This window comes from Lynx canadensis, chromosome D2 (genome assembly GCF_007474595.2).
Source record: "Lynx canadensis isolate LIC74 chromosome D2, mLynCan4.pri.v2, whole genome shotgun sequence".
Lineage (NCBI taxonomy): Eukaryota > Metazoa > Chordata > Mammalia > Carnivora > Felidae > Lynx > Lynx canadensis.
In genome coordinates, this window is record NC_044313.2 from 6,471,476 (window position 1) to 6,483,655 (window position 12,180).

At 49.5% G+C, this 12,180-nt stretch overlaps 1 protein-coding gene across 5 annotated transcripts in view; it reads left to right on the forward strand.

The window, feature by feature from the left end:
* UROS (uroporphyrinogen III synthase) overlaps window positions 1–12,180 on the forward strand; it is a 35,328-nt gene that overhangs the window by 2,994 nt on the left and 20,154 nt on the right. For 4 of the 5 annotated variants that reach the window (XM_030334775.1, XM_030334777.1, XM_030334778.1 and 1 more), the window contains exons 2-4: window positions 7,018–7,106; window positions 7,289–7,372; window positions 9,011–9,107. In XM_030334775.1, the coding sequence (XP_030190635.1) occupies window positions 7,044–7,106; window positions 7,289–7,372; window positions 9,011–9,107 (244 nt within the window). In that variant the 5' untranslated portion in view covers window positions 7,018–7,043. Of the gene's footprint in view, window positions 1–6,113; window positions 6,170–7,017; window positions 7,107–7,288; window positions 7,373–9,010; window positions 9,108–12,180 lie in introns of all 5 variants that reach the window. The other variant, XM_030334776.1, reaches the window with a different exon arrangement.

Sequence of the window (12,180 nt, forward strand, 5' to 3'; positions counted from 1 at the left end):
TATTGGATTAGGGCCCACCCTAATGACCTCATTTTAACTTGACTACATGGCAAGGACCCTGTTTCCAAATAAGGTCACATTCTGAGGGATGAGGGTTAGGACTTCAACACATAAATCTTGGATTCAAAGCCTAACAGCCCAAGTGCAGGCAGGGATCTACCATTTCACTGCTAGCTCTCCACAGCAAGCGACCGGATGACGGGTATGTGAACTTCTTGATGGGAACAACTGAAGGAGCCTGTGTGGAGATGCACGTTGCCGAGAGGGGCATCGTTCATTTTTTGAGAACCCCCCCCCCCCCCCGTCGCCGCCCCATTCCCTAGAATACTCCAGGCTCTAGTCATCAAAAGCATCTCAGCTGGCTTCACCCATCTCCAACCTGTTCGGCACCAACCTGCTGCTGGACTCCTGTTTTAATGTCACCAGACCTTCCATACAAAGTAGCTGGAATGTGCACACAACATCCTAGGTCATCAGCCACAGCAGAGTATGAATTCTGAGTCAGAGGAGCCCTGGGCCCAGACGCAGACTTTTAAAGCCTTTCTTCTGAGTGCTGGCAGTTTGCTGTAGGCAGTACTTGTGTGTGTGTGTCTGTCTCTCTCTCTCTCTCTCTCTGACACTTAGCTCACAGTTCTGTGGTTGTCAGTCTCCCCCCACCAGCCTTGGAGCATCTTGAGAGTGGGTGTTAAGTGTTATTTGTCCCTTAACCAGCACCCAGTTCCCAGCATCACACAGAAGAGATTCAGTGTATCTTGGGTAAACGAAAGTAGGATTGCAGAGCCCCTCCCTGTCTCGTTGAGAGCCACGTTTCTGGCCTGGAAGGCCAGCCGGTCCTTTCTTAGTTCCCCTTGTTGATAAAATCCAGGAGCTTCTGCAAGGTGAGCAAGGCAGAATGCGGCACACCAGGAACTCCAAAGAGTAAGTCCTGCCAAAGAACCGGGCTCAGCTGCTCCCCAAGCGCATCGCATGGTTCTCTTTGACTTGCCCATCATCCGGAACTGCCCGCTCGGTGCCTGCCTCGGCTCTGGTATCTCCCGTATGTGTCCGTTGGGGTGGGGAGGTACCCCTGCAACGACTCTCCACCCCACGGCCTGCCTTGCCAGTGATGGCCTTGTTTCTCCTCCTCAGAGCAAGACTGAGTCGTCTTCCCTTCCTGTACCTACCTCTTTCCCTCCACTTTATTCTGGCACTTGCTCTATTATGGACTGAATTGTGCCGCCCCCCCCCCCCCGCCCCCGCCAATTCATATGTTCCAGCCCTAATCCCCAATGTGACTTTTCTTGGATATAGGGCCTTTAAAGAGGTATTGAAGAGGGGCACCTGGCTGGCTCAGTCGGTCTGGCATGTGACTCTTGATCTCAGGGTCATGAGTTCAAGTCCCATTTTGGGCATGGAGCCTATTCAAAAAAGGAAAAAAAAAAAGCAGTAATGATTAGATGAGGTCACTGGGAGGTCAAGCCCTAATACAATAGCCACCAGGTGGAGGCCTAATCCTGTGGGTCCGGTGTCCTTTACCAGAAAAGGAGACACCAGCGGTCTCTCTCTGTGCACAGAGGAAAGACCACGTGAGCACGGCCAGGAGGCACTCACCCCTAAGCCGGGAAGAGAGCTCTCACCAGGAACCAACCGTGAGAACACCTTGATCTTGGACTCCCAGCCTCCAGAACTGTGAGCAAATAAATGTCTGCTGTTTAGCCCCCCGAGTCTTTGGAATTCCGGTATCGATGGGATTCCACTCTGCAGAGGTGTCTTCCTTCTCCTTTGCTAGGGTCTCCCCTGCCCACTGCCCAACTTGACCTGGCATTGCCTGGGTGCTGGAGGGCTCTGACCTGGGCCTCCTTCCCCCGTCACCCAGGTCCCGGGACTTCAGAAGACTCCCTCTACACACTGACACCACCCAGATCCCTGTCCTTTGACCCGACTCCCCCCTGAGCCCAGATTGCCTACCCAGTTTCTCCATTTGGGCATTTGGTGCCACGACTCTCCGACTCATTTACCACTGCAGCGGACCTAGTAAATGCTAACGTTCGTACAGCACATCGTGGTAAACAGATGAGGTATACAGTTCCCAGGTAAAGGCGGCCGGCCCTGGCTGGGGCTGCCGTGGTTCTGGCTGCCCTGGGCCCCACCAGCTGCCCCGGGGGCCGAGAGGACCAAGCCCGCAGGCATGCCTGTAGGCCGTTCACAGCACACAAACGAACGGGCTGAGGCGCACGGGTGTGGAACAGGCATCCTCAAACACGGTACGTCCCGAATGAATCTTTGTCCCCATCCCTTCGCATGCCCCGACAGGGCTCCCATCCTCCAGCTGTTCGGGTTATAAACCCAACTCCTCTCTCCTCCACCCTGCACCAGCCCCAGTAAATGCTGTTGGCCCCACCTTCAGAACACATCCGAGGGGACGCCTCCCCACTTCGCCTGCCAACGCCTACCTGGGCCCTACGGGTAGGAGTTGGCACAAGAAGGCCTGAGGAGGGCGAGCCTGAGAGACAGAAGTCTGGGGCGGCCGGAGTGCAGAGGTGGGAGTGGAGACCCCGGGGCTGGACCCTGCCGGGCCTCGTTGGGTCGTATCAGGGAGTTTGGATCTGATCTCGACAGGAGTGGGAAGGTTCTTATTGACAGATTTACTTCTCCTGGCCCTTTCTCATTTCTGCTCGCCCTTTCCTCCTGCAGGGTAACAGGAGGCGGAAAGTGTGGTATCACAGAGCAGGCACAGGACTGGGGGGCAAGGGATCTGACGCCAGCTTTACTGCCCACGATGTGATCTTGTTTCTCCTCTGTTGAGTGGGGCAAACCTCGGCGTTACCAAGCTGTCGGGGTGCCAAGTGACTCAGAGGACGTAACAATGGCCACTAACACGCTTACTGAGCACCTACCATACACCAAAGACTGACTGAATGCTTCGGTTGTATGAAAACGATGAGGTCGGCCTATTTTATGGGTGAGGAAGCTGCCGTAGAGAGGACAGAACTCCTCCAGAGTCCCTGAGCTGATAAGTGGCAGAGCCGGGTGGCATTCACAGACAGGCGGGCTGGCTCTCAAGGCTGTGCTCCCAACGCCTAGGCTGTGCTGCCTCTCCTATCCTTTGCAGACCCCACCCAGTGTTTGGGAGAACAGAAAATAAAAAGTATCACTCTGGTACAGAGTGCTTAGATTAATAACGCAGACACGTGAAAGCAAAGCCCATCTACCCACCGCAAATAGAGAAACTATTTCTTCTGGGTTCTTCTCTATGGTCGTCTTGGGTAATAAAATTGATGGCTCCGGGATAATAACCATTAAGAGATTCCGTGAGCTGTGCTACTGGCCTTGAGAACTAAAAATCAGATTATTACCCTTATTCCTTCTCTGCCCGTGCTCACAGCACCTCTAATGCAACATTCAGAGAAACCACTGCTGATGATTCTGTGCCCGGCTAGCGCCCCATGTCATCAAGTTCAGTGAGAAACCCATCACCTGATAAGTGCACAGAGATAGTCCTGCTAACACATCACTCATTTTCTTAGTCATTTAAGAATTAAAGTTGATCATGTTTCGAGAATAGATTCCCCACTAATTGACTAGTACCATTCACTGGATATTAAGCACATTCGGTCCAGGGCAGAATCCCAGGGCTCAGAGAAAGGTCTACAGGGCGTGGGGGTGGAGGGGAGTGGACAGGGGGAGTCCCAAGAGGTCCTGCAGAGCCAAAGGATCTGCAGCAAAGGCCTGGGGACTGGGTGACAGACACTGCCCTTAGCAGAGGAAATGGTCACCAGGGGGAGGCCTGGCTCACGGGGCAGCTGAGGTGCAGGTGTTTCCACAGGCACTCGTGTGCATGGCATCAGCTGCCCTACACGTGGGGGATGACTTCTGTGCCTGGAATGGCTTCTGTCCAAATGGCTTTCTTTCTCCAATCATCAGGGTTTAGAGAATGGCATTACTGCAACTTCTCCCAGACCAAGGAAAGGTCCAGAACATTCCCATCCACATTCCAGCCGGCAGGGAGGCGGGGGAGAGAGTAGGGGCGTGGCACTTCCCGCTAAGGGCAGGACCCACAAAGTGTGCACCTCGCCCACCCCCCCGCCCTCCGCCCTCTGCTTGTGTCCTGAGGGCCAGAATCTAGTCACCAGGCCACATCCAGGCACGTTTTCATTTGGGGCAACCACGTGCCCTGCCCTGTTAACAACAAGGGAGTCCATTTCTATGAGAGAAAAGGGCAGACTGGGTATTTGGGAGCCAGTGGCGACCTTGGCCACACCTGCCACTCCAAGTAAGACTTGGCCAGTTCGGCCTCCATGGCATCTTGACTTTTTCTTTGTCGTGCTTATTACACCGACTCTGTCATCGTCTTTACATGTAAAATGTCGGTTTTATCCTCCGGTAAAGATGAGGCAGGAATCATACTGTTTCCCCAGTGCCTAGTACACAGTAACTGTTTAGAAATATTTGTTGCCTCATTGATAGGATTACATTGAACACACCTCAAGCTTAGGTGGGATTCAAAGAAGAAAGACATTTTCGCCTAGCGGCAACCATCAGGCCACGGACAGATGGTTTCACCCTGAATTACGTCACTGCACCCTGTTAACTCTGTCTTCACTATGAATCCCCGATCCAGCCGCTTCCTAATGGCGCCACTGCCCAGTGTCCTGGGTGGTCATCCCCGCCACACAAGCCAGAGACCCTTCTAAAGCGTGAACCAGTGTCATCGCTTCTGGTCCTGCTGCAACCCGTCTGTGGATTCCCATTTCTCGTGGGGCCCAAGTCCACCTTGTCCTTCGCACTGGAGCCACGCTTACCCTTCTCTCCTGGGGACATGCCCAGCCCTTCCTGACACTGGAACAGGTTTCCTCACTGCCATTGTCATTCTGATCTCAACTAAGACACCATCTCAGAGGTGGCCCTGGAGAGGCAACCAGCTATCAGCACCCGGTCACCTCTCCTACATCACCTTATAAAACTTGGTAGTACTTGAACTTGTCCCCCCTTCCCCAGTAAATAATGCAGACCTAATGCCCCTGAGGCAGATTCCAGGCGTCACTGCCTGAGAACAATATAGAAACATTTTTGTGAGAGACTGCCTCCTGGAATCTGAAAGCAACACTAACATCCTTTGAAAACTTGGGGTTCCATACCCCAGAGCCTACAACTGTGGCGGGGATGTGCCCCTTAAGGCCTTCCACCGACTGGAGGAGGCCCTCCCAGATCATCTAGGATAATCTCCCTGGCTAAAAGCCACCTGATGATAGACTTTATTGTGTCTCCAAAATACCTAGGTCAGCGCTCGTGAACAAATGGGGACTAGATCCTAGCCGGGCTGACACGTGAGCATGACCATCTCAGAAAGGCGGGTTCCCGGTTTCCCAAAAGACAGACACATTCCAAACGACCTCAGGAAACAATAGAAACAATCCTGCTACTTCCTCAGTCTCTGCAGCTAACAGCTCAGTGGCAGCAGTAATTAGAACTTGATTTCATAATTATTATTTGTTCACCCAGGGTTGGTTGCTTAGATACAAAGCAATTCATTTTGAGCCAGATTTTCCTTAAGACGCCCCGCAGATATTATAATGTTCCAGAACCTATTCAGTAATAACAAGTAATGGCTCTCAAAGTTAACACATTTCTGCTCGAAACAATATGTGCTGTTTGACTGTTACCAACCACTTGTATAGTAGTTAGTAAGTAACTGGTGGGCCTCATGCTACTCACGGGATAGTAATCCACATTTCAGGCAGGATTTATTCCACAGTTCTCCAGCAGCATTTATTTTGAGGCCTTTGGGGTGGTCATATTAAATTCCACCCCCACCCTATGCCTTGATACAAAAGAATTTAATGTCTATTGTAAAAAAAAAAAAATGTGGATAATACAGAAAGAGGTGAACAAGAAAACAATCACCCTAACCTGCCCCCCAGGAATAATTATTAGTAGTATTTTGATGCATATTCTTTCATATATATGTATATACGAGATCAATAAAGTCACACTATTCATGCATCCTATTTTTTTTAACATTATTTGGTGATCCATCTAATTAAGTTATTAATGACTCTTCTAATGATTTCATCTAATGATGTACCATTCTCTCAACGTTGGACATTTACTTTGTTTCCCGTTGTTAATACTAGGATACAATCTGACCACTAGAAGAGGAGTAAGTCCTGGAGACCTAATGCACAACATGGTGATTATAGTCAACAATACTGTATTATAAACCTCAGAGTTCCCGGGAGAGTTCACCTCAACTGTTCTCACCACAAAAAGATAATTAGGAGGCACGGTAAAGCCATTACTGTAGTCATCACACTGCAGTATGGAAATGTATCAAATGAACAGCTAACTACCGGACATTTACAAATTTACACAGTGTCCTATGTCAATTATATCTCAAAAAAAAAAATACCAGGATGGACATCTTCATGTTAATCTTTGCACACATTTATGAGTAGTGCCTTCGTATTTATTCTTAGAAGTGAAATTATAGGAAGGAAGAGTATGAAATATACAAGGCTCTTGATACACATCAACGAATTATTTTCCAGGTCGTTAGATGACTTTTGAAAGGTGTCTCATAATATTTGACAACACTTATAACCCATCATTTGAAAAGTAGAAAGGTCAATATAATTATTTCCTAAAGAGCTTATGAACTATTTAGTATGTTTACCCTGAAACAGAAGTAATTGTTTATTTCCTTAAAATAATTTCTCTGTTATTGACAATACAACCCCCAATTTGCATCGCTTCTCTTTATGAGCCTTAAATGTGTGGCCCGGACACTGGCTTTCTCTAATGGCTTTCATCTGCCTTTCCGAGTGATATCAAGTGCCAGCATGCTGTCCCTTGGCCTTATCAGTGACAGGGTCTTCAGAAGGAACAAGCACATGAACGCTAAGTCATTGTGGGCGAGGGACAGGTCCCCTCAGCCAGCAGTTGATTACCTTCTTCCCCTGCTTCTGTCCCATCGATAACTGCTCAGGAAGAGTCCTTGAGCTCTAATTAGGATCCATCCGTCTCCCTGCTCTGTCACAGCACCCTGTAAGGATTGCCAGACGATAATGAAGGTTCTTTTACTAAAAGACCCTAAGGAGGATGACTGTGGCCAAGATCCATATATCAGGGTAAGTGCCTGAGGCTCCTGGTCCCATGAGGCCTAACACTGGCTTACTACGAGGGTGAGGGGTGGTGGTGGGGTATCTGCTAACCCTCTACGGGGCCGACACCAAGTAAGTCGTGACTGTGACCCTTTCCTTATTTTCCACACAACCCTGGCCAATGCAGAACTATATTCTTGTATTTGCAGGAACTAGGATTATATGGACTTGAAGCCACTCTGATCCCTGTTTTATCATTTGAGTTTTTGTCTCTTTCCAGTTTTTCTGAGAAGGTAAGGTGTGTCAGTGTCCGAGTACCATAATTTCCGAGTCTCTGTAGAATCGTTGCCCACCCAAACCGGAAGGATTTCTTCACCATCCCCTCATTTCACTAGCAAACTTGAAACAGGGGTGGCCCAGCCTCACCTGGCCCCAGGGGAGGTGGCTCTTGGACCGCCCGTGAGTCCCCACCAGCTCCCCCAGAAAGCCTCCCTGTCCCGGAGGTGGGGTCTGTGGGGGCCGGGAGAGCAGGTTGCAGGGGGCTCTCAGCAGTGGGGCCCTTCCAGTTTGCCCTCCCGCTCACCCGCCCGCCCTGACCACGCGCCACATGGGTGTTACCATCCCGTCTTAGAGCCAGGCCCCAGGTTGGGCCACTCGGCCGAGGCCCCCAGCAAGTAAGAAGGCTGCTGCGCAGGGCGTCCACTCTGCTGCCGGTGATGCCGTCGTAGATCCTGCTGGACAAAGCCTCAGGAAAGACTCGCAAACATTTCAGATCAAAGACTCAGTGCTGAGGCCACCTCATCAGTGTGCAACCGGCCCTAGGGGCGGAGCGCCTTCGGGGCGCCTCCCCCGGAGCTCCTTTCTAGACACGCGGGCCCACAGCCAGGGTGGTTCCATGGGACTGGGGTGCCCAGCCCTGCTCCCGGGCCCCACACCTGTGTGAGCGCCAGGGTCACCCCTCCTGCTGTGCACAGCACAACCCTGCCAGCAGCTCTGTACGGAAGCATGTTTCTTCCTTTTGATTTGGGCCGAATACTGCATTATTCATTCAGAAATTTACCCGGCAAACATCCATCTGGCATCTGTTCTGTCCAAGGCACTGGGCTGAGTGCTGAGGGAACCATGTAAGCGGGGCCCCAAGAGGCATGCTCTTCCGTAAGCAGCCCTGAAAGGCACCAAAGACCTCATCGCTTGAGATCACGTCTTAGACTCGTGCTCATACAGATACCAGAGTTTCCACACGGTCATCTCCCATCTCCACCAGCCAGCGTGCTCCCTGGGAGCCTTCCAGAGCCCTCATGAAGCCCCCTACGGAGCGAGGAGGGGCACGGGCATGTCCTTGAGCCCTGGCCCTGCCACTCACCTTGGGCCAGCTCCTTAGGCTTTGTCTTCATCTATGAGATGACAATAACCCCACCCATCTCACATGGTACTTTCACAGATTTTAGGGAGAGACTAGGTAAAAACGGCAATGTTTAGTAGATTTTATCATATTATCTTTGAAAATCAGTGCTTTGGCATGGAGATTGCCCCTTGAAGATTCCAGTTTTATTACAGACGCAGGTCCAGTCTGCCCTCCTGCCTGCACCCCACCCAAGCCCAGGCTGGGTCAGATTGTCCCTCTCTGCACCTGTCATACCTGCCACCCTACAGTTCTCTTTCCTGTCCCTCCCCTAGACCGTGAGCTGCTCAAGGGAAATGCCATGAACAGTGAATTCACCTGCATTCGCCTGAGTGCATGAATGGTGAATTCACATGAATGGTGCACAGTTCCAGGCATTTAGGAAGCTCCCAATAGGTGCTGAGTGGACCGGTGGGTGGGTGGGTGGATGGATGGATGGATGGAATTTATTTGTGTAAAACATTGGAATTCTGGGAAATGTTGAACTTGATCTTTATGTAAAACGCCTTTGTTACTGTTTGGTGTGCAGCTGTCTCATCCTGAAGGCTACGGGGGCCTCATTTTTACCAGCCCCAGAGCAGTGGAAGCAGTGGAACTGTGTTTGGAGAAAGACAATAAAACTGAAGGTAAGTGGGGGTGGGGGGAGGGCGGGTACCTGGGTGGTTCGGTCAGTTAAGCACCTGACTCTTGATTTTGGCTCAGGTCGTGGGATCGAGTCCCGCATGGGCCTCCAGCGCTGAGTGTGGAGTCTGCTTAGGATTCTTTCTCTCCTTCTCCGTCCCCCCTCCCCTGCTAGCATTCTCGCTCTCAAAACAAAAACAAAAACAAACCCAAAACCTGAAGGTAGGGGAGACACTGTTGTGAATTCCACTGGACTTTACTCTGATTCTTCCCACTGGGGATATCAGATTCCAGAAACAGCTGCCCTTCAGGTTTGAAAAATCTCAATGACTTTTAGTTCAAAAAAGTATTCAGGTACCAAGTCACTTCACGTTCGTGTAAACTTTGGAGGAAGCAGAAAATGACCTTTCTCCTTCTAAGCTGACTCTTAATGTCCCACACAAAGTGACACATTAACCCGGTAGCCTTCTACCACTACGCCTAGTGGCGCCGTGTCACAGATACTGCTTTGGGTCACAGGTGACAGGGCTGGCTCCTGAAGTCCCCAGTCCCTGAGTAGTTCACCTGCCAGGTGATCTTCTCTGTCCTCAGCATATACTGGTTGCAGTCTCTTTCCTCAAGGGGATGATGAGAAGACCCAACAACTTTGAGAAAATGGTCCGTGCGTGCCAGGCACTTAATGACAGGACCATCCCTTAAACCCTTCTTCCTACCTCCTCCTCTCGCCATCAGAACATGTGAACAGGGCCCAGGTTTCAAACTGAACAGCCACGTTAGTCTTTGCAGTCAGACCACTTTGTGGCCAACATTTGTGGAGTGCCTAATGCGTACCAGGCCCTGTTAAATACTTTCCATTTGTTACCTCATTTATCACTAGACTGCTGGCCAGAGGCATATGTACGGTGGTCCTGTTTTACAGACGGTGGTCCTGTTTTACAGATGACAAAGCTGAGGTTTGGGAAGCACTTGTCCAAGGCCATGGAACCAGTCGGTGCACAGCCAGGCTTCAGACCCAGGCGTGACCAGCCCTAGTTATTCTAAGCAGCGGAGGCAGCAGTCAGGGGTCATTACAGAATGGCTTTGCGGCAAGTTAGGCCTGGATTCAGATGGCCACTCTGACCTTGGCGAGTTCCTTGACCTCACTGAGCCTTGCTTTCCTTGTCTGTAAAGTGGGCATAATAAATAATCCTTCCATCCCAGGATCATCACTTCTTTTTTTTTTTTTTTTTTTTTTTAATTTTTTAACGTTTTAGTTTTATTTTTTGAGAGACAGAGAGAGAGAGAGAGCACGAGCAGGGGAGGGGCAGAGAGAGAGGGAGACACAGAATCCAAAGTAGGCTCCAGGCTCCAAGCTGTGTGCACAGAGCTTCATGTGGGGTTTGAACCCATGAATGCAAGATCATGACCTGAGCTGAAGTCAAATGCTCAACTGACTGAGCCACCCAGGTGCCCCCAGGATCATCACGTCTAACTACTAGCTAGCTAAACTTACCAAGTGCCTTCTCTGTGCCAGACCCCATACTAAATGCTTTACCCCTGAGGTAGATATGACTCACCAGAGCTTGAAGAGCAGAGGGTATGAAGCTTGCCAAGACCACAGGGTCTGTAAGTCGTGGACTGGTGATTCCAGCTACCAGTCTGAGTCCCAAAAAGAAGCATTCAGGATGTTCCCTGGCACATGGCAGGCTAGTGGGCAATAAGTGGCAGTGGTGAATGGTTATTGGCTCTCTACAGTTAATTAGGCTTCCGTTATAAGCTAAAAAATCACCTTCTTGATGGTGTTGTATACACGTTCACCTCCTGCTAAAGAGAAATATCAGCTACGAGGCTCGGAGAGTGGTTTGCTCACATGCGATAGGTAATTTTCAGATAAATATTATTTACATGGGCCGGGGAGGAAAGAAGGTGAAACTCAATCTCCGGTTACTTTTTCAAAAGAAATTACCCCCAGGGCACCTGGCCAGCTCAGTCGGTAGAGCATCCAACTCGACAGTGGGGTGTAAATTCAAGCCCCATGCTGGGTGTAGAGATTACTTTAAAAAAATAAAAATCTTGGGGCGCCTGGGTGGCGCAGTCGGTTAAGCGTCCAACTTCAGCCAGGTCACGATCTCGCGGTCCGGGAGTTCGAGCCCCGCGTCGGGCTCTGGGCTGATGGCTCAGAGCCTGGAGCCTGTTTCCGATTCTGTGTCTCCCTCTCTCTCTGCCCCTCCCCTGTTCATGCTCTGTCTCTCTCTGTCGCAAAAATAAATAAACGTTGAAAAAAAAAATTAAAAAAAAAAAAAGAAAAAAAAGAAAAATCTTTAAAAAGAGGTAAATAAAAGGAGATTTCCAATGGGAGTGCAAAGGGTTGTGTCACACTTAAATGTAAGGGAGAGTTCTGCTCATAACTGGATTCTAAGAAGGGAGAGCGCATATTTTCTTGTCTTCTAAAAAAATGTTCGATACTGAACACTGCTCAATATTGAACCCCCAGTGGCCTGATGTATTCGTACAACCCATTTTCTCTTTGTAGTTCTTTAATCCACATTTAGAGATGTTTGTTTTTGTCGTGAAATGGTAGTGTTCTCCATTAAAGCGTGTCTGCTATGAACTTGAAATTTATTATCTTTCTTTGACCTAATGGAAACACGAGTCCTCTCCTCGGAGATCACAGCTTCTTGACTGCTTCTAGATTTAGGTCCCAAATAAAACCAGTTGTATTGCTTTATTAGATATTAAGTTGCCACCTTTCAATGACCAGTGACTTTTTCTTTAAAAGTCTAAATTTTTAGGGGCTGGTTCATTCAGAAGAGCATGCGACTCTTGATCTCAAGGTCATGAGTTTGAGCCCCAAGTTGGGTGTAGATGTGACTAAAAAAAATTTTTTTTATTAACTGTAAGTCTAGATTTTTACATTAAAAATTTTTTTAATTAGAGAGAGATAAAGAGAGAGAATCTGTGAGTAAGGGAGGAGAAGGAGGGAAAGAGAGCATCCCACGACCCTGGGATCATGACCTGAGCCAAAATCAAGAGTCAGACACTCAACCTACCTAGCTACGCAGGCGCCCCTAGATTTTAAATTTTTAATGTCACCCTTCA